General features: G+C 46.5%; 1 protein-coding gene across 1 annotated transcript; it reads right to left on the bottom strand.

Annotated features, from left to right (window-relative positions):
• Positions 1-3662: 3662 nt before the first annotated feature.
• LOC148525413 (uncharacterized) lies at positions 3663-23415 on the bottom strand. The gene is made up of 3 exons (XM_088470920.1): positions 22821-23415; positions 16974-17129; positions 3663-3991 (listed from the first exon to the last, which is right to left on the bottom strand). The coding sequence occupies exons 1-3, from the start codon at positions 23413-23415 to the stop codon at positions 3663-3665; spliced, it is 1080 nt and encodes a 359-aa protein (XP_088327046.1).
• Positions 23416-25815: the final 2400 nt, after the last annotated feature.

Genomic DNA, 25815 nt, shown 5'->3' on the forward strand with positions numbered 1-25815 from the left:
ATGTGTCACTTTTAAGTCAATTGAAGCCCAATGATGAATGAGGAGAGAAGGAGGGAGGGGATCAAAGAGGATAGGGGAGAGGAAAGTGCTGATCAGAGAGGGGAGGTGACAGAGGCCACTAAAAAAGGAGAGGGGAGGTGACAGAGGCCAATAAGAGAGGAGAGGGGAGGTGACAGAGGCCAATAAGAGAGGAGAGGGGAGGTGACAGAGGCCAATAAGAATGGAAAAGTGAGGGGAGGTGACAGAGGCCAACTAGAAAGGAGAAGTGAGGGGTGGTGACAGAGGCCAATAAGAGAGGGGAGGTGACAGAGGCCAATAAGAAAGGAGAAGAGAGGGGAGGTGACAGAGGCCAATAAGAGAGGAGAAGAGAGGGGTGGTGACAGAGGCCAATAAGAAAGGAGAGGGGAGGTGACAGAGGCCAATAAGAAAGGAGAAGAGAGGGGTGGTGACAGAGGCCAATAAGAAAGGAGAGGAGAGGGGAGGTGACAGAGGCCAATAAGAGAGGAGAAGAGAGGGGTGGTAACAGAGGCCAATAAGAAAGGAGAGGGGAGGTGACAGAGGCCAATAAGAAAGGATTAGAGAGGAGAGGTAGCAGAGGCAAATAAGAAAGAGGAGAGGGGAGGTGGCAGAGGCAAATAAGAAAGGAGAGGAGAGGGGTGGTGACAGAGGCCAATAAAAAAGGAGAGGAGAGGGGAGGTGACAGAGGCCAATAAGAGGAGAAGAGAGGGGAGGTGACAGAGGCCAATAAGAATAGAGAGGAGAGAAGAGGTGACAGAGGTCAATAAGAAAGGAGAAGAGGGGGTGTGTTGACAGAGGCCAATAAGAAAGGAGAAGAGGGGGGGTGGTTACAGAGGCCAATAAGAAAGGAGAAGAGGGGGGTGGTGACATAGGTCATTAAGAAAGGAGAAGAGAGGGGAGGTGACAGAGGCCAAAAAGATAGGAGAAGAGAGGGGTGGTGACAGAGGCCAATAAGAAAGGAGAGGAGAGGGGAGGTGACAGGCCCATAAGAAAGGAGAGGAGAGGGGAGGTGACAGAGGCCAATAAGAAAGTTGTGGAGAGGGGATGTGACAGAGGCCAATAAGAAAGTAGAGGAGAGGGGAGTTGACCGGGGCCAATGAGAAAGGAGAGGAGAGGGGAGGTGACAGAGGCCAATAAGAAAGGAGAGGAGAGGGGAGGTGACAGAGGCCAAGAAGAAAGGAGAGGGGAAGTGACAGAGGCCAATAAGAAAGGAGAGGGGAGGTGACAGAAGCCAATAAGAGAGGAGAGGGGAGGTGACAGAGGCCAATAAGAAAGGAGAAGAGAGGGGAGGTGACAGAGGCCAATAAGAAAGTAGAGGAGAGGGGAGGTGACAGATGCCAATAAGAAAGGAGAGGAGAGGGGAGGTGACAGAGGCCAATAAGAGAGAAGAGAGGGGTGTTAACAGAGGCCAATAAGAAAGGAGAGGAGAGGGGAGGTGACAGAGGCCAATAAGAAAGAAGAGGAGAGGGGAGGTGGCAGAGGCCAATAAGAAAGGAGAGGGAAGGTGACAGAGTCTAATAAGAAAGGAGAGGAGAGGGGAGGTGACAGGCCAATAAGAAAGAAGAGGAGTGGGGAGGTGACAGAGGCCAATAAGAAAGGAGAAGAGGGGGGTGGTGACAGAGGCCAATAAGAAAGGAGAAGAGGGGGGTGGTGACAGAGGCCATTAAGACAGGAGAAGAGAGGGGAGGTGACAGAGGCAAAAAAGAAAGGAGAAGAGAGGGGTGGTGACAGAGTCCAATTAGAAAGGAGAGGGGAGGTGACAGAGGCCAATAAGAAAGGAGAGGAGAGGAGAGGTGACAGTGGCCAATAAGAAAGGAGAAGAGAGGGGAGGTGACAGAGGCCAATAAGAAAGGAGAAGAGAGGGGAGGTGACAGAGGCCAATAAGAAAGGAGAAGAGAGGGGAGGTGACAGAGACCAATAAGAAAGGAGAAGAGAGGGAAGGTGACAGAGGCCCATAAGAAAGGAGAGGGGAGGTGACAGAGGCCAATAAGAAAGGAGAAGAGAGGGGAGGTGACAGAGGCCAATAAGAAAGGAGAAGAGAGGGGAGGTGACAGAGGCCAATAAGAAAGGAGAAGAGAGGGGAGGTGACAGGGGCCAATAAGAAAGGAGAGGGGAGGTGACAGATGCCAATAAGAAAGGAGAGGAGAGGGGAGGTGACAGAAGCCAATAAGAGAGGAGAGGTGAGGTGACAGAGGCCAATAAGAAAGGAGAAGAGAGGGGTGGTGACAGAGGCCAATAAGAAAGGAGAAGAGAGGGGAGGTGACAGAAGCCCATAAGAAAGGAGAGGAGAGGGGAGGTGACAGAGGGAAATAAGAAAGGAGAGGAGAGGGGAGGTGACAGAAGCCAATATGAAAGGAGAGGGGAGGTGACAGAGGCAAATAAGAGAGGAGAGGGGAGGTGACAGAGGCCAATAAGAACGGAGAGGGGAGGTGACAGAGGCCAATAAGAAAGGAGAGGGGAGGTGACAGAGGCCAATAAGAAAGGAGAGGAGAGGGGAGGTGTCAGAGGCCAATAAGAAAGGAGAAGAGAGGGGAGGTAGAGGCCAATAAGAAAGAAGAGAGGGGAGGTGACAGAGGCCAATAGGAAAGGAGAGGAGAGGGGAGGTGACAGAAGATAATCACAGAGGAGGGAGGGCCGGAGGGGAGATAATCTGGGCAGCTTGAGGGAACATGAAATGTAGAAACGAATCTCGGATCCATAACTTATTTAGGATATAGAGCAAACCGAGATAAAACGAACAGGCGGCCGTCATACTGTGCAGCGCCCCATGAATTACGGTACCCTGGATGGCGCCATCTGTCCATTTTGGCACCCGGAGCTCGTCCCCCACTTCCATTCCCTCTACATACACCCCTGATTTTTTGAGCTGTATGTATAGGGAATGGAAGTCTTTTTCTGAAGGATCTCTTACACCTAGCATGAGGTTGGTGCAAGTGCAAACGCTAATAATTCATGTATGCTCACCCAAATCTCTGTCCTAAATTTCCTTCTAGGATTTCTCCAGGGAGTGGGTCCCAAATAAGGTGCAATATCGATGTTTTTTACACCCATGATGTGGTGACTCTTATCTATTAGCTTCTTCCTGCGGTATAGAAGTTTGTTCTGTCCCCATGGAGGGTGCTCCTGTAGATCACTGTAACCCTCCTCTACAGGTGACTCCCGGAGGTCCAGGGTACAGTGTAAGTGAGCACTGTCTGTGTCTTGCTCACAGTGCTGAGACAGGCGGCTAAGCTTCCTGATGTCTGTCTCGGTCTGATCCTGGTTCTGTATTCTCACGGCCAGACTGTACAGCAGCGGTGTCCGTTGTAGTGACATTCGGGTCTGTAGCACCGAGGGGTGCACTCCGGTGCTGTGGGAAGCAGATCTCCGTTCTTTGTTAACAACCTTGTGGTTGTGTCGAGCCTGGCTTAGCCGGAAGTTCGGCGTTGGTGAAGCGTGCCATCTTCTACTGGTAGCCTGGCAGCGTGAGAGCAGGTGGCCGCGTCTGTAGGTGGTGGGTCCTGATGCATATCGGCCAATCAAAGCTTCACCAGGGATTTTATGTGAACCAGCATCTAATGACCTGGAGTACATTTCCTCCTCTTTCTGCTCCCATACTCCTCACGACGTTTCCTTTTCCTAGTTTTTGGAAATGGTGTAAAAGTTCAATTTTCTAGGCAGTCAATGAGATGTTCCCTCATTAATTCATAGATGTAGCTGCAAGATGGAACGTCGTCATTGAAGAGGATCTCCACAGCATTTGCTATAGAATACACTACGCAGTCACTGGAGGTTTCCGGCTGTTGCTCCACATCCAGGATTTTGATGTTTTTCAGTGTGCCATTTGGAACAACAGTCCCGTACAGTTCTTGCAGCTGTTTCAGAGCACAGGCGGTAAACTCTGACTGTTGAGCACTGTCCGCGACTTGTATCTGCCCATTCCGAAAACAGGACATGAAACAGTGTCTGCGAGGCTTATCTGGGTGGATCTGTACTGCAGGCCCAGAGACGGGGTTATAGGAGCTAAATATTCCTCCCCATGTGCACTGCAAGCCTTGCGTATTAAATTGCCGCCACAGAATGGACTGAGCGGCATCAATGATCTCGGGGTTCAGAGCTCCGCCGCTCTGCAGTCTGAATCCATGTGCCTCTGTTAGCCCCAAATGAGGCAGCCACATTTTCTGTAAATGTGCAAGAAAAAACTTAAATTAGAAAAAAAATACAATATCTTTCTAACTACAGTACTAATCTTGTACTATAATGTTACTTATATGTGCTGAAAAGATACATGCACAGCATATACCCATTGCTTAGGACACTAGGTAATGGTATACAGGTGTGGTATGGTACCTATGTAATCAATGTAATCAATGTAACAGTATAGTCAAGATATTTGCCAGAAGCTAATTGGAATAGTATAATGAATCAATGGTATTTAACAAAATAAATAGCATGAAGGAGATATGCTGGTATATGACATTCGGTCCTAAAGAACACTGATGTTTACAGCAAACTAGAAACTTGTCACATAAGCTGAGCGCTCCTGATACCTGCAGGCAATGTGTAAGTAGTGTCGCAGATTCTGTTGCACTGGGGGAGAGTTACACAATAATAAATAAGATACAGTAGTAAAGTATGAGAGCCGATGCCGTAAGGTCACATGACTGCCTTCGCCCATTCTGCGACTTGCCACTGTCCCCCAAATGTCACTGCAAGGCGGCATTGTTGCAAGTTTATGTTCTGGCTGATGACAATTAAGGCCTGTATTCAATTGGTTTCGCACCCGCTATACTTTTTCGCATTCCGCACTTTTAGCCTACATCACGTGTTTGCATGCGAAAACTTTTCGTGCGCTCCCCCGCTATTCGCCGTATTCAATTCTGAAAGATGCGAAAACGCGTCCCTACGAAACTCAAACAGGAGTAAAAGTGCTGTCAGAAATGGGGAAATCAGCCTGACACCCCCCAAAAGATGCCCTAACATTGGGGATCAATATAGATGTTCCCGAATGGCCCTAATAAAGGTATTTGGGGTTGTGTCAATAGCATCTAATTAGTGTCTTTGCACAAGTGGTGAAGAATAGCATTAAGCAGTATTTTTTGGTTAAAATAAGTAGTCCTATTAAATTTGGGGTACTTGAAAACGGGTGCTAGCATGGTTTAAAGTCGCAAAAGTGAAGTTTTAAAAAACGCGCCTTCAGCAAACACCTGCAATCAAAAAAACATTTCACCCATACGTGCAGACCCCCCAAAAGTCTATTTCACTACTTTTTATGTTTGTACCCCAACTTTGTACTTTTTCGCCCCCATTTTCAAAGTAATTTTTTGAGGTGTCGCTATGGGGTTTTTTTTAGGGATTTTTTTTACGGTTCTCTTTTGGGGGACTGTTCCAAGGGTTCTGAGTGGTTTCCCCACCTTTGCACCCCAAAATAAAAAAAAAATAATTTTCTCCTGTTATTCAGAGGCAAATCCTTTTCGCCCATTACATCACATTGCGTTTTCTGAAACTATTTGGATTTGAATATGGAGAAAAGTTTCTGAATGATGAAATGTCGCAATCGGCGATACTTTTTCGCGGATCTCGGCTTTTCGCGGCTAATTGAATACGGGCCTAAGTTGTAGTTTATTATCTTATTGTAGTTTTGTTGAAGTCAGTGTGGCTTGTCTGGAGCACCATTTATCATACACAATGAGCTTTATTACTATGCGTATGATAAAAGTCATTAATAAATGAGGCCCTAAGTTTCCCAATGGCGAGATGTGGCGTGAAGGACTTTGGCCTATAGTATTTGTGTTTGCAGGGGCGTCACTAGATATCGCCAACCAAGAAAGATTAGATTACCCTACAGTCTGTGGCGTCATGAGGGGGGTGCGAGGGGTGCGGGCTGCACCCGGGTGTCACCCTTAGAGGGGGTGACACCAAAATGCCGGCTCCTCCGCAGTGACAGGAGCTGGGTGCTGCAGTGTGACTTCTCCTGCAGCACCCAGCACCTGTCATAGAAGAGGAGCCGACAGTGCTGACAGCGATGCTGGGCTGCCCCCGGAGTGACGTCATCGGGGTCTCCCCCGCGAGGCCACACCCCATCCGAAACAGGGATAGTCAGAGTGCGCACTGGGTGTCACCAGTTCCGGTGGCGCCTCTACCTGCAGTGAATTCTATACAAGTGATTGTATTAATGTCATTTGTGATTTTAAAAATCCTCATAGAGTTGATTGTGTAGGCCAGGGATATTTAACTTGCGGCCCTCCAGCTGCTGTGGAACTACACATCCCAGCATTCTCTGCCTTGTTTTTTGCTGTTAGGGCATGCTAAAACTGTGGCAGGGCATGCTGGTATGTGTAGTTCCACAGAAGCTAGAGGGCGGAATGTTGGAATCCCCCTGATGTAAGCCAAACAAGCGGCAGAATCAGACAGACAGTACAGGAGAGCAAGAGAAGAAATTCTGATTCCGAAACTGATGAAATACATTCTAAGGCGCATATTTGTATTATAAGTATAGGAAGCCCAATTGCAGAAGAGAACATGATTGATGATAATTAGCAAGAAAAATAATTAGAAATAAATAAAAAAAAGATGACAGGGGGAAAAAAAATAGCCCACCCCGCCAACAATACAAAATACCTCTAAGCACCAATGGTCAGAGCATGGTCTGCTTACAGCTAATGCAGGGGAACAAACATTTTGTGAGGTCCCCCAAAAAGCTGCAACCAGCACCATGCTTAGCTAGTCCCATTATAATAGTCCCATGTTATTAAACTATATTTTCATATAATAATTACTTTAAAATATTCTTACCTTAAACTCTCGTATCAGTAAAAAGCGTTAATGTAATGAAAAAATGCGTGTATATAGCTATATCAATATATAACCAGTACACAGCTCACTCTCATCCAATAACTGATTGTCCTTTACCAAGCAGGGCCTTTTCTCTCACACCTCTGTGACATCACAAACGCTGTCATAATCAGCCTCACCCTGCCTGCTTTCCTCCACTGCACTGCATGTAATATAGTCTACGGGCTTTATTATAAAGATTACTTAATATAAAAGTTAGTGTAAACATCTTGTCACCGAGGGGCCTATTCATCAACACCTCAATAACGGTTTTAAGGAAATTTTCCTTAATTACAGTTTTTTTTAGTATTCATTAACACACTTAACACAGGAGATATCACTGATATCTACTGGTTAAGTCCGTCTGCGTTCATTTCCTCAGAATTACCGCAGCTTTAATTAGTGCTGTGCATGCGCCGCTTTTGTGAACGTAATGCCGCATACGCTGCACTGATTACAGCTACGGAAAGGTAGAGTAGAGAGGGAAAAGTATCTATTTAACGAAAAGCTGTCATCGCAAAAATTACAGCTTTTCGGAATAAATACTGATGGAGAGGAGGAATGATGAATTCCTCCAGTAATTAGGCAGAACTCCATGCGAGTTCTAAACCTAGTTACCTCCATCAGTTTTTAGTGTTGATGAATAAGCCCCATATCTCTATTAGAGCACATAGAAAATGTAAAATGCAATAAAGCAATAATCACCCTTAGCTTAGGGAATCTCTCAAACAAATGTCCTAACGTGGATATTAGGTGAATAGAAGAGCCAATGTTTTTTCCCGTGTTATTACATTCAGTACCGGAGCCAAGAGCCTGGTGCTGGTTCATGAAATACTGGGGACCCCTACGTTTTTTTCCCTCTGTATTTAGTGAACCAGCAGCGGCTCAAAGAGCCCGATGGTGGTTATGCTCAGGTGGAGGGGTGACCCCCCACTGTTTACTTTTTAACAGTTTCTTTACTTAATAGTATAGAAACATGCAGCCTGCGCGTATCTCACTGATATGTCCCCCGCATTTACACTAGAGCGCAGTTTTTCTTTTCTTTTTGTGTTTACCAGTGAGGTCGACAATCACCTCTTTTTTACTGCTGCACTGGTGTCTGAGACCCCTGCTTGATTAGCGCTAGGTATCTTTTCTCTTGTACTAGGCTGTATGTTCGGGTGTGTTTGACTGCGGGGTTCACAGGGAACACGGGTAGGAAACTCGATCACATGCACCCAGGGGCGGATTGGGGATTAAAAGTGTCCCTGGAAAAATCTTTGGAAGTGGCCTCAAGTAGGCAGCACGAAATCAACTGTAGGCGGAGCCAATAGCAAAGTAGGCGGGATTAGAGATCTGTGCACGTGCAGGTCTCCTATTGCAAGATTGCTCACTGTGGGCCCGATTCAGACCCGTTCGCTAGGCTGTGTGCGCTCGCAGCCGTAGCAATGGGCAGTATGCAAATGCCATGATCGCACGCTAAGACATATGACGCCCTCTAGGTCTTAACGTGCGATCGCCGGGTGAAGTCAGACTCCCACCAGCCTGTAGTAAAGACGTCCACTTTCAGACGTCATCTCCAGGAAGTGTATGAAAATATTGGTACCATCAGGCGACATCGAACCAGCACGCAGTGCATGAGGTAGACCCTAGCCTACCGTAAACACTGCGAATATCCGTCTGTGTAAAACAGCTCAGTGACGTGTATGCTGATGCTGCGTCTTAATTATGCACAACCTTAAATTGGTGTAAAGATGCCAAGCCATGCCTACGCTAGTGCAAGCACACACCGTTTACACAGACCTGCCCCTGCCACCACCCACACACGCCCCATTCTGTCACTCAAACTAGTGCTCTGGAAGTATGCTGAGAGCGATCCAAAATGCATTAAGCTGGTGAAATATTGGACATTGTGACCAGGGTATTCGTGGAGCAAGTGAACTGCTGTTTGGTGTCCGGAACCATCGCTCCCCACTACTGTACTTCCAGAAAAACATCACTGGTACCCATATCCTGTGGTAGTGCATCATTTGGCGATGCTTTATGCGTATGTGTTTTATTGAGAATGTGAGTGTATCTTAAAAAATATATAACAATTTATTTATAAGACATCACTGCACTATCTCTTTCTTTTGCGATCACTACATATGGAAATCATTTATTAGAGTAAGAGACTTTTTGTATGTACCTTTTATATATGATTGAGCTAAGGTGGTAACTGTATTGGTGTATTATTAATAATAAATAGGAGTAAGTAAGGAATCTCTTCGGTTTCCACTAGCTGAAGTCATTTGCGCACACCTTGAATCATTTTTGCATACTATCATATGGGACTTAGGAAGCAGATGTAAATATAATGTATTTCTGTGTAAAGTATATATTTGCTTCGCATAGAACTGAACAGAGGGCCTGATTCAGAGCCGGACGCTATTTGAGGGCGCTCGTTCAGAAAAAGGGGCTGGCTATTTAAATTGAGCGCTCACTCTTTGTGGTCTGTTGACGCCTCTATGTCTGAACGAGCGAACAAAACATGCGCTCGCTATTTTGAAAAAAACGCCCCCTGGCCGCTCGCATCATACGTCATCTCCGCTATTTATTAGATTAATCGAGTACATCGAACGCCGTCTGAACTGCTCGCTATTCTTGTGGTAGCATTTTCCAGGCCCAGAGTCTCCTCTATTGACTGATAACAATGATTCAAAGTAGATAAAAGTCAGATCCTAGGAGCTATACATAAATAAAGCAGTGACAAAGCAGCTACTCTATAATGCCAGATAGTGCATCACTAAAGCATTTCGTACCCCCAATGGGACCCCAATGCCCAGCATAAAACTGCTGCTGTTTGCTGGGTTTTCTTCACTCCAGTATTCCCCCGCAGGCTGCCCATACCCCACTAGCTCAGTACAGTACAGCACCCTGGATCGGCGGAGCCAGGACTGCCTAGCTCTGTACATGGGAGACTACATAACTGCTGGCGTAACAGCAGGGGAATGGGCACCCCGGACCCGAGCACCCACAGCAGCTGACGCACTTGCCGCTGCTGCAGTAGTGGAGAGCCCACCGCTACAGGACCCACACGCGACCTCTTCGCTATAAAGGAGGGGCCTGCCTTCCCCCTTTGGGCAATCCTAACTGCCCTTGTTTGTAAAGGAACAGGGCTCAGTGGCAAATGCTGAATCTCTACTAGCGGTGTGCACCGGCCACTTTTCGTGTTTTGGTTTTGGATCTGGATCTTTCTTCGTGTTTTGGATCTGTATTTTTTTTAAAAAAAGCATTAAAACAGCTAAAATCACAGAATTTGTGGGTTTTTCTGCTCCTATGCTATTATTAACCTCAATAACCTTAATTTCCACTCATTTCCAGTTTATTCTGAACACCTCACACCTCACAATAGTGTTTTTATATGCAAAAGGTTGCACCGAGGTAGCTGGATGACTATGCTAAGAGATACGAGTGGGCGGCACAAACACGTGGCCCATCTAGGAGTGACACTGCAGTGGCAGACAGGATGGCAGTTTGAAAAACTAGGCCCCAAACAGTACATAATTCAAAGAAAAAAAAGAGTTGCATTATGGAATTGTCCTTGGCCCTCCCACCCACCCTTGTTGTATAAACAGGACATGCACACTTTAACAAACCAAACATTTCAGCGCCAGGGTCTGCCACACGACTGTGGCTGAAATGATTTGTTCGTTTGGGCCGCCACAAAACAAGCTGGCAATTAATCTGTCCCTGCACAAACTGGCTCTACTGAGGCAATATGTCGTCCTCATCCTCCTCATGCACAGATTCCTCACCCTCTTCAGTGTTGTGTACATCCTCATCCTCACAGAGTATTAATTCGTCCCCGCTGGAATCCACAACCACAGGTCCCTCCGTACGTTCTGGAGGCTGGTCTCCCTGGAGGAGTTGATAATTCATTTTATGAACATCATCTTCTCCACATTTTGTGGAAGCAACCTCTTACACCTTTCGCTGACAAGGTTCCCGGCTGCACTAAACACGCTTTCGGAGTACACACTGGAGGGGGGGCAACTCAGGTAAAATAGAGCCAGTTTGTACAGGGACCTCCAAATTGCTTCTTTTTCCTGCCACATGTACGGACTGTCTGACATGCCTACTTGGATGCTGTCACCGATGTAATCCTTTAACAGACAGACGCACGCTTGTTGCTGCTGCTTTAAGGATGCAGGTGCGTCTACAGCCCATACATTTCACAAAGACAGAAAAAAAAAGAAGAATATTTTTATTGTTTGTGGAGCGCACTTTGAGGGTTACACCACCCTTTAACAGACAGATGCACGCTTGTCGCTGCTGCTTTGAGGATGCAAGTGCGGCTACAGCCCACACAATTCACAAAAACAGAAAAAAAAAGAATTTTTTTATTGTTTGTGGAGCGCACTTTGAGGGTTACACCACCCTTTAACAGACAGACACACGCTTGTCACTGCTGCTTTGAGGATGCAGGTGCGGCTACAGCCCACACATTTCACAAAGACAGAAAAAAAAAGAAGAATATTTTTATTGTTTGTGGAGCGCACTTTGAGGGTTACACCACCCTTTAACAGACCGACGCACGCTTGTCGCTGCTGCTTTGAGGATGCAAGTGCGGCTACAGCCCACACAATTCACAAAGACAGAAAAAAAACGAAGAATATTTTTATTGTTTGTGGAGAACACTTTGAGGGTGTCACCACCCTTTAACAGACAGACGCACGCTTGTCGCTGCTTCTTCAAGGATGCAGGTGTGGCTACAGCCCACACATTTCACAAAGACAGAAAAAAAAAAGAATATTTTTATTGTTTGTGGAGCACACTTTGAGGGTGTCAACACCCTTTAACAGACAGACGCACGCTTGTCGCTGCTGCTTTAAGGATGCAGGTGCAGCTATAGCCCACACATTTCACAAAGACAGAAAAAAAAGAAGAATATTTTTATTGTTTGTGGAGCGCACTTTGAGGGTTACACCACCCTTTAACAGACAGACGCACGCTTGTCGCTGCTGCTTTGAGGACAGTATCATATGCAGTGACAGTAGACTTGTCAGAAATTGTTGGCACGTCCTTCAGTCCGGACCAGATGTCCAAACCGGCCCTTGACTTATGACACAGGCGCATGCTTGGTGCTGCTACTGTGTTGATGCACGTGCGGCTACATCGCACACAAGTCACAAACACATAAAAAAATAGTTTTTTATTTTTTGGAGCACTTTGAGGGTTACATGACCCTTTAACAGAAAGACGCTCGGTTGTCGCTGCTGCTTTGAGGATGCAAGTGCGGCTACAGCCCACACAATTCACAAAGACAGAAAAAATAAGAATATTTTTATTGTTTGTGGAGCACACTTTGAGGGTGTCACCACCCTTTAACAGACAGACGCACGCTTGTAGCTGCTACTTTAAGGATGCAGGTGCGGATACAGCCCACACAATTCACAAAGACAGAAAAAAAAATAATTTTTTTATTGTTTGTGGAGCGCACTTTGAGGGTTACAGCACCCTTTAACAGACAGACGCACGCTTGTCGCTGCTGCTTTAAGGATGCAGCTGCGGCTACAGCCCACACATTTCACAAAGAGAAAAAAAAAGAAGAATTTTTTTATTGTTTGTGGAGCGTACTTTGAGGGTTAAACCACCATTTAACAGACAGACGCACGCTTGTCGCTGCTGCTTTGAGGATGCAAGTGCGGCTACAGCCCACACAATTCACAAAGACAGAAAAAAAAAGAATATTTTTATTGTTTGTGGAGTGCACTTTGAGGGTTACACCACCCTTTAACAGACAGACGCACGCTTGTCGCTGCTGCTTTGAAGACAGTATCTTATGCAGTGACAGTAGACTTGTCAGAAATTGTTGGCACGTCCTTCAGTCCGGACCAGATGTCCAAACCGGCCCTTGACTTATGACACAGGCGCACGCTTGGTGCTGCTACTGTGTTGATGCACGTGCGGCTAGATCGCACACAAGTCACAAACACATAAAAAAATAGTTTTTTATTTTTTGGAGCACTTTGAGGGTTACACGACCCTTTAACAGAAAGACGCTCGGTTGTCGCTGCTGCTTTGAGGATGCAAGTGCGGCTATAGCCCACACAATTCACAAAGACAGAAAAAAAAAGAAGAATATTTTTATTGTTTGTGGAGTGCACTTTGAGGGTTACACCATCCTTTAACAGACAGACGCACGCTTGTTGCTGCTGCTTTGAGGATGCAAGTGCGGCTACAGCCCACACAATTCACAAAGACAGAAAAAAAAAGAAGAATTTTTTTATTGTTTGTGGAGCGCACTTTGAGGGTTACAGCACCCTTTAACAGACAGACGCACGCTTGTCGCTGCTGCTTTAAGGATGCAGGTGCGGCTACAGCCCACACATTTCACAAAGACAGAAAAAAAAAAAGAATTTTTTTATTGTTTGTGGAGCTCACTTTGAGGGTTACACCACCCTTTAACAGACAGACGCATGCTTGTCGCTGCTGCTTCGAGGATGCAGGTGGAATCTAGACGGGATTTGGAACCGGGGACACACTACCTCCATCAATTGTCTAAATCCCACTGCACTAATGGCGGATACTGGACGCACGTCTAACACCAACATAGCAGTCAAGGCCTCAGTTATACGTTTTGCTTCAGGATGACTGCTGTCGTACTTCATCCTCATCGCTAGGGACTGTTGGAGGGTCAATTGTTTAGTAAAAGTAGTGGTGTTCCTACTTCCTCTCTGAGATGATGAACAACTCCCAGCAGCAGCAACAGCACTAGGAGGAAGTGGTTCTTGATCTTTCCCTATTTTATTTTTATCGGAGAAAGTTTGGTCCTCTATTTATGTTATATTGATATATACGTGCGGCTAAGGCGCACACAAACACAGAAAATATTTTTTTATTTGGTTTGGAGTGTACTTTGGGGGTTACAGCACCCTTTAACGGTCAAGCCAGCCGGCCCTTTACTTATGACACAGGCGCGCGCTTGGCACTACTTTGTTGATGCACGTGCGGCTACTGCGCACACAATTCACAAACACAGACATTTTTTTTTAATTTGGTTTGGAGTGTACTTTGGGGGTTACAGCACCCTTTAATGGTCAAGCCAGCCGGCCCTTTACTTATGACACAGGCGCACGCTTGGCACTACTTTGTTGATGCACGTGCGGCTACTGCGCACACAATTCACAAACACAGAAAATATTTTTTTATTTGGTTTGGAGTGTACTTTGGGGGTTACAGCACCCTTTAATGGTCAAGCCAGCCGGCCCTTTACTTACGACACAGGCGCACGCTTGGCACTACTTTGTTGATGCACCTGCGGCTACTGCGCACACAATTCACAAACACAGAAAATATTTTTTTATTTGGTTTGGAGTGTACTTTGGGGGTTACAGCACCCTTTAACGGTCAAGCCAGCCGGCCCTTTACTTATGACACAGGCGCACGCTTGGCACTACTTTGTTGATGCACGTGCGGCTACTGCGCACACAATTCACAAACATAGAAAATATTTTTTTATTTGGTTTGGAGAGTTCTTTGGGGGTTACAGCACCCTTTAACGGTCAAGCCAGCCGGCCCTTTATTTATGACACAGGCGCACACTTGGCACTACTTTGTTGATGCACATGCGGCTACTGCGCACACAATTCACAAACACAGAAAATATTTTTTTATTTGGTTTGGAGTGTACTTTGGGGGTTACAGCACCCTTTAACGGTCAAGCCAGCCGGCCCTTTACTTATGACACAGGCGCACGCTTGGCACTATTTTGTTGATGCACGTGCGGCTACTGCGCACACAATTCACAAACACAGAAAAAATATATATTTTTTTAGCACTTGGAGGGAGCACCCCTGACGGACAGAGCACCCCCTAGACAACACTACAGCACCCCTTTAGGACTGGGACACTGCACAGGACTTTGGAGTGGAAACAGCCCCTATGGACAACTGACTGCACAACACTTGCTGCACCACTATATTCATTACATGTTTTCCAGATCTCCTAGTTGGTGTACCACTATATCCATTACATGTTTTCCAGATCTCCTAGTCGGTGCACCACTATATTCATTACATGTTTTCCAGATCTCCTAGTCGGTGCACCACTATATTCATTACGTTTTCCAGATCTCCTAGTCGGTGCACCACTATATTCATTACATGTTTTCCAGATCTCCTAGTCGGTGCACCACTATATTCATTACATGTTTTCCAGATCTCCTAGTCGGTGCAAAACTATATTCATTACATGTTTTCCAGATCTCCTAGTCGGTGCACCACTATATTCATTACGTTTTCCAGATCTCCTAGTCGGTGCACCACTATATTCATTACATGTTTTCCAAATCTCCTAGTCGGTGCACCGCTATATTCATTACTGGCTTTCCAATTTATTTACTACTGGCTGCACCACTATATTCATTACATGGAAAACATGTAATGAATATAGTGGTGCACCGACTAGCAGATCTGGAAAACATGTAATGAATATAGTGGTGCAGCCAGTAGTAAATAAATCAACAGGGACTGAAGTTTGCCAGTTAGTCAATTATTGACACTACTGAGGGGATCCTAATTTTGTATGGCCCCTTATAATCTGGGGCACTAATAGGGCTTCCCCCTTTGGCAGACTGTGGTACCTGGGAGGGCTTCCTGCCGCGCCTAGAGCAGGCAGCAGCAGCCCCCCCAGTATAAAGATGGCGGCCGCACTCGGGGCAAAGCCACGCAGCCTTTGCGACCCTAATCGTGGGCGCGCAACCGCCCGCAGGCCGCTCATTGAACCAACCAGTGGGGCAGCACCGCTGCCTGCCGCTGGTTAAACAATATAGAGACGGAGCCAGCAGCAACACGCTGAGCCGCGCTCCGTCTCACAGCACAGACGGGGCCGAAGCTTCCGGCCTCGGCTGCGCTATGGCGCAAGGGCGCACCTTGGCGCCGTTTGGAGAGGCAGGTTCGGAGGCGACGGATACCGCCGGCCGCCTCCGTACAGCAAATATAAACGGCAGGGGCCGACAGCCTCGGCCATAGCTGCGACCCTGCCCTACTGCGCAAGCGCTGCCACAGGCCCAGTCCGCGATATGCGCGGCGGCAGCGGCCTGCTCAGGGGAGGGGGGGAGAGAGAGAGAGAGAGAGAGATGGGCAGCACGGGAGCATGCTGTTTTAGCCCGGCAGCACATACAGCGGGCAGCGTAACAGAGGAGCGATGGGTGGACATTATGACGGGCAACAGGGAGAGACCAGGAAGGAAGGAATCATTGGGAAAGAATACAGGGAAAGCATGAAATAATATGTGAAAATAATTAAAGTATATGCTAAGAGTACAAAAGAATAGTAGGAGGGAAGAGAAGAGGAGAAGGAGAAAAGACAAAAGGGAGATTTAATCAGGGGAGTCACATCACACGTTACTTCTCTGTCCTGGAAAAAAAACTGGAACAAAGGGCCTGATTCAGACCCACTCGCGAGCGGCTGTCCGCTCGCAAGTGGGTCAATGGTCTGCACTGAGCATGCGCACGACGGAGGGAGCTCCGTCGTGCGCATGCGCCAGACACGACGAGCGAAGGACTTTCCTTCGCTCGTTGTGTCCGATCAAAGGGGGCGTGCTGTTAATGTTGATTGACAGCACGCCCCCTTTGGTGGGCGTGCCGGGGGCGTGCCTCCCTGACGGGGGCGTTCCCACGGGAACGCCTCCCGTCAGAAGCCGGCCCACTGACATCACTAGTGATGTCAGTGGGAGTGATTTTGGCTCTGATAGAGCCAAAATCACTTCGGAGTTTGCGGTTGAAAACCTCACGACCATCGCGGCCATCAAAATGCACGCTCGTATAGCCTGTGGGTGGTGACCCACAGCTATACGAGCGTCCAGGAGGACGCTCCATGAAAATGGAGCCCGGCCCTCATTCAGAGCGTGCGCTCTGCTCAGAGCGTACGGCTCTGAATGAGGGCCAAAGAGGCAGATTTACATACTTCACTCCATTATATACCCCTAGACCACTCCCTATGAACATTCATTGGCTGCATAAGAACAGCTAAACTTAAAGGGGCAATAGCCAACATGTTATTAAACTGGCAACACTCAAAACACTCATGGTTTAATGTCCCTCATGCTTAAATGTCAGCCTTCGGGCTTACATATACTATTAAATTGCAGTGTTTAAAGTGGAATTGCAGCTGCCTGACCCAATGGTTCGTTTTGTGGCTGGGAGGGATAGCCCTGTTGTGGCTCCTGTGTGGACTCAAACGTGTCTGCTGGTGTCTCCTCTTCAGGCTGAGGTTCTTCCATAGCAAAAAATGTTTTTACCAGAGCAAGTAAAGATGACTCCTTTGTAGGGCACTCTTAATAAGAGAAGTTTATTATGTAAGGAATTTTAACAATTATTTCATATGTATTTTAATGAGTATACTAATAAAAATTAATATTTTAATATAAGTATAATTTCTTATTCTATCTAAATAAACTTCTTTTATTAAGATTGCCCCACAAAGGAGTCATCTTCACTTGCTCTGGCAATCATTTTTTTTGTATATTTTGACCTCTCTAACCCCAGTGTGCACCACCAACCAGTGTTTTGAATTGAGATAGCTTTTTCAATCTATGTGACTACATATTACTGTTGGTTTTTTCTCATATATTCATATATTGATACATATTCCTGTGCAGACTCTTCTTCACATTTTCCCTTTCCCCCATATTTTGGAGTTCTTCTATAGCAGTCAGGATTGTAGGTTCCTCCTCCGGCTGGTCCTCAGCCATTACTTGTGGTCTAGATGCTGGTTTTGCTTAAGATGAGTCCAATCATATCAGACAGCTGATAATACATATGGAATGGGGGGATATGCGCTCAACTGAGGATATGATGTATGTGGAAAAACCATATCAATGACCAAGATGTATAAAGTAATAGTGTTTATTGATAACCAAGATTAGAATCGGTCAATTATAAAAGGTCAATATTACAATGTCTGAATCCCAATTAGGGATGATAGAAGAGTGTAGGTACGCCAATCACCTTCTCACTGTGACGCTCTTTCAGGGATTGTATCTCTATAAGGTTTTTGATCTTCTTCAGTGGCAAACGCAGAATTTTTAGGGGGGTTGTTAGTACTGTATGTTACCCTGATGTGCTATACTGTGAGACCATCAGTGAGGGATGTAAACTTAGGGGTGAGTGATACATAAATGGAAGCAGTATCCCACATGTATGCTCACCCAAATCTCTGTCCTAAATTTCCCTCTAGGATTTCTCCAGGGAGTGGGTCCCAAATAAGGTGCAATATCAATGTTTTTTACACCCATGATGTGGTGACCCTTATCTATTAGCGTCTTCCTGCGGTATAGAAGTATGTTCTGTCCCCCGCAGGCTGAGCTCCCAGCATCCCATGGAGGGTGCTCCTGCAGATCACTGTAACCCTCCTCTACAGGTGACTCCCGGAGGTCCAGGGTACAGTGTAAGTGAGCACTGTCTGTGTCTTGCTCACAGTGCTGAGACAGGCAGCTAAGCTTCCGGATGTCTGTCTCGGTCTGATCCTGCTTCTGTATTCTCCCGGCCAGGCTGTACAGCAGCGGTGTCCATTGTAGTGACATTCGGGTCTGTGGCACAGAGGGGTGCACTCCGGGGCTGTGGGAAGCAGATCTCCGTTCTATGATAACAACATTGCGGTTGTGTGGAGCCTGGTTTAGCCAGAAGTTAGGCACTGGTGCAGCGTGCCATCCTCTGCTGGTAATCTGGCAGCGTGCGAGCAGGTGGGCGTGTCTATAGGAGGTGGGTCCCAATGCATATCGGCCAATCACAGCTTCAACTGGGGTTTTATGTGAACCTGCATCTAATGACCTGGAGTACATTTCCTCCTGTTGTTGCTCCCATACTCCTCACGATGTTATCTATGTGCCCAATATGAGGCAGCCACATGTTCTGTAAAAAAAACTTTAATTAGAAAAAAATACAATATCTTTCTATCTTTCCTATGTAATCATGTAATCAGTGTAACAGTATAGTCCAATATTTGCCAGAAGTCAATGGGAATAGTATAATAAATCAATGGTATGTAACAAAACAAATAGCATGAAGGAGACATGCTGATATATGAAATCCGGTCCTAAAGAACACGGAAGTTTTGCAGCAAACCAGAAACTCGTCACATAAGCTTAGCGTTCCTGATGCCCGCGCCAATGTGTAAGTAGTGTCGCAGATTCTGTTGCACTGGGGGAGAGTTACACAATAATACATAAGAGTGATAACGTATGAGAGCCGAAGCCGTAAGGTCACATGACTGCCTTTGCCCATTCTACGACTTCATACAGCTGTGCACCAAATGTCACTGTAAGATGGCATTGCAGCAAGTCTTTGCTCTGGCTGATGACAATTTGGTTGTGGTTTATTATCTGATTGCGGTTTTGGTGAAGTCAGTGTGGCCTGGCTGTGATGGCCTGGTAAGGAAACGGGACGAATGTCATGGCTGCTAACTTTGGCCTATAGTATTGTGTTTGCCGGGGCTTCACTAGATATCAGCAACCAATCATATGAGTGTTGATAACATCATGTAACTTATTAAGTTTCTCAATGGTGAGATGTGCAGTGAATTAGGACAGTGTCAGCATGCAGTGGTGTACTCTCACAAGTGCACTGCCCATCTGCCAGAGAGGGATCCCAAGATCCCTGTTCCTTGTCAATGTACAGTAGCTCATATAGCATGCAGACACTGCCGTTTCCACAGGAGGTTATTTTGTAGTGGGAACTGGGCAGTGGCAATGCCATCACACGTAACCTAGACTAGATGGGCAAAGTGGTTCTTATCTGCCATCAAAGTCTCTATTTCTATGTTTCTATGTATGACCTGGGGGAGTGTCATGGGATTGTTGTTGGCATGTATTATAATCCACATATGATTAGAGTCAGAGGAGTAGTGTGGAACCATGGTGCCTGGAGAAAGTGCATGTCATAGCGCCCCCCTCCCTGTACTGAACTGTTCCAGTGGGGTATGACCAGCCTGCGGGGGAATACTGAAGTTAAGAGGAAAACAGCAAACAGTGGCAGTATCATGCTGGGCATTGAGGTCCCATTGGGGGAATAGAATGCTCCGGTGACTTATCTGACATTAAGGAGTAGCTCCTTTGGCACTGCTTTATTATGTATAGCTCCTAGGATCTGACTTTTATCTACTTTGAATCATTGTTATCAGTCAATAGAGGAGATTGTATTATATATTTTGATCATTTACCTTAAACTGACAGAGTACATGTGCTAGAGTGAGATTCCACAGGGTGCACAGCTTATTACTGCAATCACTGCCCCAAGCAGCTGTCAGTGGAGTGGGAACACCTATGGGAATCCCCTTCTCAGCTACGCTCCTACTTCACAAATATACATTGTACCTATATTAATGTGAGTACTACTACCCATGCTCTGTCTACCACCATTATTATTATTCCAGGTCTCCTAATATTTTTTAAAGGACCTTTCAAATAACACATTATGGTCATGCCTGGGAACACCTCCATTACTTTACATAGCAAAGCAGTGACTGTTTTTTAAAGTCATGCCTTATAATTGATGTTTAGGATTTTACCTTAGATGTGTTACTTTCAAGTTAATTGAAGCCCAATGATGAATGAGGAGAGAAGGAGGGAGGGGATCAAAGAGGAGAGGGGAGAGGAAAGTGCTGATCAGAGAGGGGAGGTGACAGAGGCCAATAAGAAAGGAGAGGAGAGGGGAGGTGACAGAGGCCAATAAGAGAGGAGAGGGGAGGTGACAGAGGCCAATAAGAAAGGAGAGGGGAGGTGACAGAAGCCAATAAGAAAGGAGAGGGGAGGTGACAGAGGCCAATAAGAAAGGAGAGGAGAGGTGGCAGAAGCCAATAAGACAGGAGAGGAGAGGAGATGACAGAGGCCCATAAGAGAGGAGAGGGGAGGTGACAGAGGCCAATAAGACAGGAGAGGGGAGGTGACAGAGGCCCATAAGAAAGGAGAAGAGAGGGGTGGTGACAGAGGCCAATAATACAGGAGAAGAGAGGGGAGGTGACAGAGGCCCATAAGACAGGAGAGGGGAGGTGACAGAGGCCAATAAGAAAGGAGATGACAGGGGAGGTGACAGAGGCCAATAAGACAGGAGAGGAGAGGGGAGGTGACAGAGGCCAATAAGAAAGGAGAGGGGAGGTGACAGGCCAATAAGAAAGAAGAGGAGAGGGGAGGTGACAGAGGCCAATAGGAGAGGGGAGGTGACAGAGGCCAATAAGAAAGGAGAGGAGAGGGGAGGTGACAGAGGCCAATAAGAAAGGAGAAGAGAGGGGAGGTGACAGAGGCTAATAAGAAAGGAGAAGAGAGGGGAGGTGACACAGGCCAATAAGAAAGGAGAAGAGAGGAGAGGTGACAGAGGCCAATAAGAAAGAAGAGGAGAGGGGAGGTGACAGAGGCCAATAAGAAAGGAGAGGAGAGGGGAGGTGACAGAGGCTAATAAGAAAGAAGAGGGGAGGTGACAGAGGCCAATAAGACAGGAGAAGAGAGGGGAGGTGACAGAAGCCCATAAGACAGGAGAAGAGAGGGGAGGTGACAGAAGCCCATAAGACAGGAGAGGGGAGGTGACAGAGGCCCATAAGAAAGGAGATGACAGGGGAGGTGACAGAGGCCAATAAGACAGGAGAGGAGAGGCGACAGAGGCCAATAAGACAGGAGAAGAGAGGGGAGGTGACAGAGGCCAATAAGAAAGGAAAGGAGAGGGGAGGTGACAGAGGCCAATAGGAAAGAAGAGGAGAGGGGAGGTGACAGAGGCCAATAAGAGAGGAGAGAGGAGGTGACAGAGGCCAATAAGAAAGGAGAGAAGAGGGGAGGTGACAGAGGCCAATAAGAAAGGAGAAGAGAGGGGAGGTGACAGAGGCTAATAAGAAAGTAGAGGAGAGGGGAGGTGACAGAGGCCAATAAAAAAGGAGAGGAGTGGGGAGGTGACAGAGGCCAATAAGAAAGGAGAGGAGAGGGAAGGTGACAGAGGCCAATAAGAACGGAGAGGAGAGGGGAGGTGACAGAGGCCAATAAGAAAGTAGAGGAGAGGGGAGGTGACAGCAGATGATCACAGAGGAGGGAGGGCCGGAGGGGAGATAATCTGGGCAGCTTGAGGGAAGATGAAATGTAGAAACGAATCTCGGATCCATAACTTATTTAGGATATAGAGCAAACCAAGATAAAATGAACAGGCGGCCGTCATACTGTGCAGCGCCCCATGAATTCCGGTACCCTGGATGGCGCCCTCTGTCCATTTTCTCACCCGGAGCTCGTGTCCCACTCGTACCACCCTCGCAACACCCCTGATTTTTTGAGCTGTATGTATGGTGAATGGAAGTCTTTTTCTGAAGTATCTCTTACACCTAGCATGAGCTTGGTGCAAGTGCAAATGCTAATAATTCATGTATGCTCACCCAAATCTCTGTCCTAAATTTCCATCTAGGATTTCTCCAGGGAGTAGGTCCCAAATAAGGTGCAATCCTGATTTTTGTACACCCATGATGTGGTGACCCTTATCTATTAGCTTCTTCCTGCGGTATAGAAGTATGTTCTGTCCCCCGCAGGCTGAGCTCCCAGCTTCCCATGGAGGGTACTCCTGTAGATCACTGTAACCCTCCTCTACAGGTGACTCCCGGAGGTCCAGGGTACAGTGTAAGTGAGCACTGTCTGTGTCTTGCTCACAGTGCTGAGACAGGCGGCTAAGCTTCCGGATGTTTGTCTCGGTCTGATCCTGATTCTTTATTCTCCCGGCCAAACTGTACAGCAGCAGTGTCCGTTGTAGTGACATTCGGGTCTGTAGCACCGAGGGGTGTACTCCGGGGCTGTGGGAAGCAGATCTTCGTTCTTTGTTAACAACCTTGCGGTTGTGTCGAGCCTGGCTTAGCCGGAAGTTCGGCGTTGGTGCAGCGTGCCATCCTCTACTGGTAACCTGGCAGCGTGAGAGCAGGTGGCCGTGTCTGTAAGTGGTGGGTCCCAATGCATATCGGCCAATCACAGCTTCACCAGGGATTTTATGTGAACCTGCATCTAATGACCTGGAGTACATTTCCTCCTCTTGCTGCTCCCATACTCCTCACGACGTTTCCTTTTCCTAGTTTTTGGAAATGGTGTAAAAGTTCCATTTTCTAGGCAGTCAATGAGATGTTCCCTCATTAATTCATAGATGTAGCTGCAAGACGGAACGTCGTCATTGAAGAGGATCTCCACAGCATTTGCTATAGAATACACTACGCAGTCACTGGAGGTTTCCTGCTGTTGCTCCACATCCAGGATTTTGATGTTTTTCAGTGTGTCCTTTGGAACAACAGTCCCGTACAGTTCTTGCAGCTGTTTCAGAGCACAGGCGGTAAACTCTGACTGTTGAGCACTGTCCGCGACTTGTATCTGCCCATTCCGAAAACAGGACATGAAACAGTGTCTGCGAGGCTTATCTGGGTGGATCTGTACTGCAGGCCCAGAGACGGGGTTATAGGAGCTAAATATTCCTCCCCATGTGCACTGCAAGCCTTGCGTATTAAATTGCCGCCACAGTATGGACTGAGCGGCATCAATGATCTCGGGGTTCAGAGCTCCGCCGCTCTGCAGTCTGAATCCATGTGCCTCTGTTAGCCCCAAATGAGGCAGCCACATTTTCTGTAAATGTGCAAGAAAAAACTTAAATTAGAAAAAAAATACAATATCTTTCTAAGTACAGTACTAATCTTGTACTATAATGTTACTTATATGTGCTGAAAAGATACATGCACAGCATATACCCATTGCTTAGGACACTAGGTAATGGTATACAGGTGTGGTATGGTACCTATGTAATCAATGTAACAGTATAGTCAAGACATTTGCCAGAAGCTAATTGGAATATTATAATGAATCAATGGTATTTAACAAAATAAATAGCATGAAGGAGATATGCTGGTATATGACATTCGGTCCTAAAGAACACTGATGTTTACAGCAAACTAGAAACTTGTCACATAAGCTGAGCGCTCCTGATACCTGCAGGCAATGTGTAAGTAGTGTCGCAGATTCTGTTGCACTGGGGGAGAGTTACACAATAATAAATAAGATACAGTAGTAAAGTATGAGAGCCGATGCCGTAAGGTCACATGACTTCCTTCGCCCATTCTGCGACTTTCCACTGTCCACCAAATGTCACTGCAAGGCGGCATTGTTGCAAGTTTATGTTCTGGCTGATGACAATTAAGGCCTGTATTCAATTGGTTTCGCACCCGCTATACTTTTTCGCATTCTGCACTTTTAGCCTACATCACGTGTTTGCATGGGAAAACTTTTCGTGCGCTCCTCCGCTATTCGCCGTATTCAATTCTGAAAGATGCGAAAACGCGTCCCTACGAAACTCAAACAGGAGTAAAAGTGCTGTCAGAAATGGGGAAATCAGCCTGACACCCCCCAAAAGATGCCCTAACATTGGGGATCAATATAGATTTTCCCGAATGGCCCTAATAAAGGTATTTGGGGTTGTGTCAATAGCATCTAATTAGTGTCTTTGCACAAGTGGTGAAGAATAGCATTAAGAAGTATTTTTTGGTGAAAATAAGTAGTCCTATTAAATTTGGGGTACTTGAAAACGGGTGCTAGCATAGTTTAAAGTCGCAAAAGTGAAGTTTTAAAAAACGCACCTTCAGCAAGCACCTGCAATCAAGAAAACATTTCAAAACAATGCTTATGGCGAGTGAATGAACAAATTCTAGTTGACCCTCGTTGTAAGACTCAACTGGAGTTGGCCCTACATGAATATTTTTCAATTATTGAAACTCCGGAGGTCTCCAGTGTTACTGTCTGGGAGACTCATAAATGCGTCCTCAGAGGTAAACTGATCCAGCTGGCGTCAATGCTGAAGAAGGAAAAAACGGAAAAAAAAGAGGCTCTTTTGCAGAGGCTTAAGTCATTAGAGACATCTCACAAAGGGTGTCCTTCTCCCCAACTTCTCACTGAGTTGACAGCTACCAGAGTAGCCCTGAACAAACTTCTTTTTGATTCAGTGAGACGCGATTTCCGCCTTTGTAGGCGTCGTTTTTTCCAGTGGGGGAATAAGCCGGGCAAGTACTTAGCTAGGGCCCTCAGAGCACAAAGAGCCTGTCTATTTATCCAATCTATTAATGCTCCCTCGGGCGAGACTCACACGCTCTCTCGGGATATCGCATCTGATTTTCAATCATACTATACTAAGCTATATAACCTGAGAGACCCCAAGTCCCCAGTTGAGATTAACACGTTTCGAGGGTTGGTAGCACAATATCTTTGCGACGTACAGTTCCCAACTATCACGGATGAAAATAGGGTCTGGTTGGAATCACCCTTCTCCCTTTCTGAGCTAGAGGGGGCACTTAAGACAACCACATCTGGGAAAAGCCCAGGCCCAGATGGTTTCTCTGTTATATACTATAAATCGTTCCAGAAAATATTGCTTCCCAAAATGCTCCTAGCTTTTAATGCGATTACAGACGGACGATTCTTCTCGCCTCAAGCCCTTGAGGCACACATTACCGTTATCCCTAAGACGGGGAAAGATCCAGCCCAATGTTCGAGTTATCGTCCGATATCATTGCTCAATGTAGACATTAAACTATTCGCTAAACTCCTCGCCAATCGGCTTAAAACTTTACTTCCGAATCTTATACATTCAGATCAGGTGGGTTTTGTCCCGGGGAGGGAGGCTCGAGACAATACCACTAAAGTAATAGATCTGATACATTTGGCCAACGGTGACTCAGCTCCAGTTATCCTCCTCTCCACTGATGCCGAAAAGGCATTCGATAGGGTTGAGTGGTTGTTTATGCAGGGTGTTCTAACGCACATAGGTCTGGGTCCTGAATGTCTACATCGAATAATGGCGCTATATCACTTCCCTTCGGCTCGGGTTCGGATTAATGGGGTATTATCTGATACGGTTAGGATTAGTAACGGTACTAGACAAGGCTGTCCTCTATCCCCTCTTATCTTTGTGCTCTGTATAGAGGCCCTGGCACGTGCTATTAGGATTAATCCCAATGTGAAAGGTATAAGGGTTAG

This window comes from Taudactylus pleione, unplaced genomic scaffold (assembly GCF_031769625.1).
Source record: "Taudactylus pleione unplaced genomic scaffold, aTauple2 ptg000108l, whole genome shotgun sequence".
Taxonomy (NCBI): domain Eukaryota; kingdom Metazoa; phylum Chordata; class Amphibia; order Anura; family Myobatrachidae; genus Taudactylus; species Taudactylus pleione.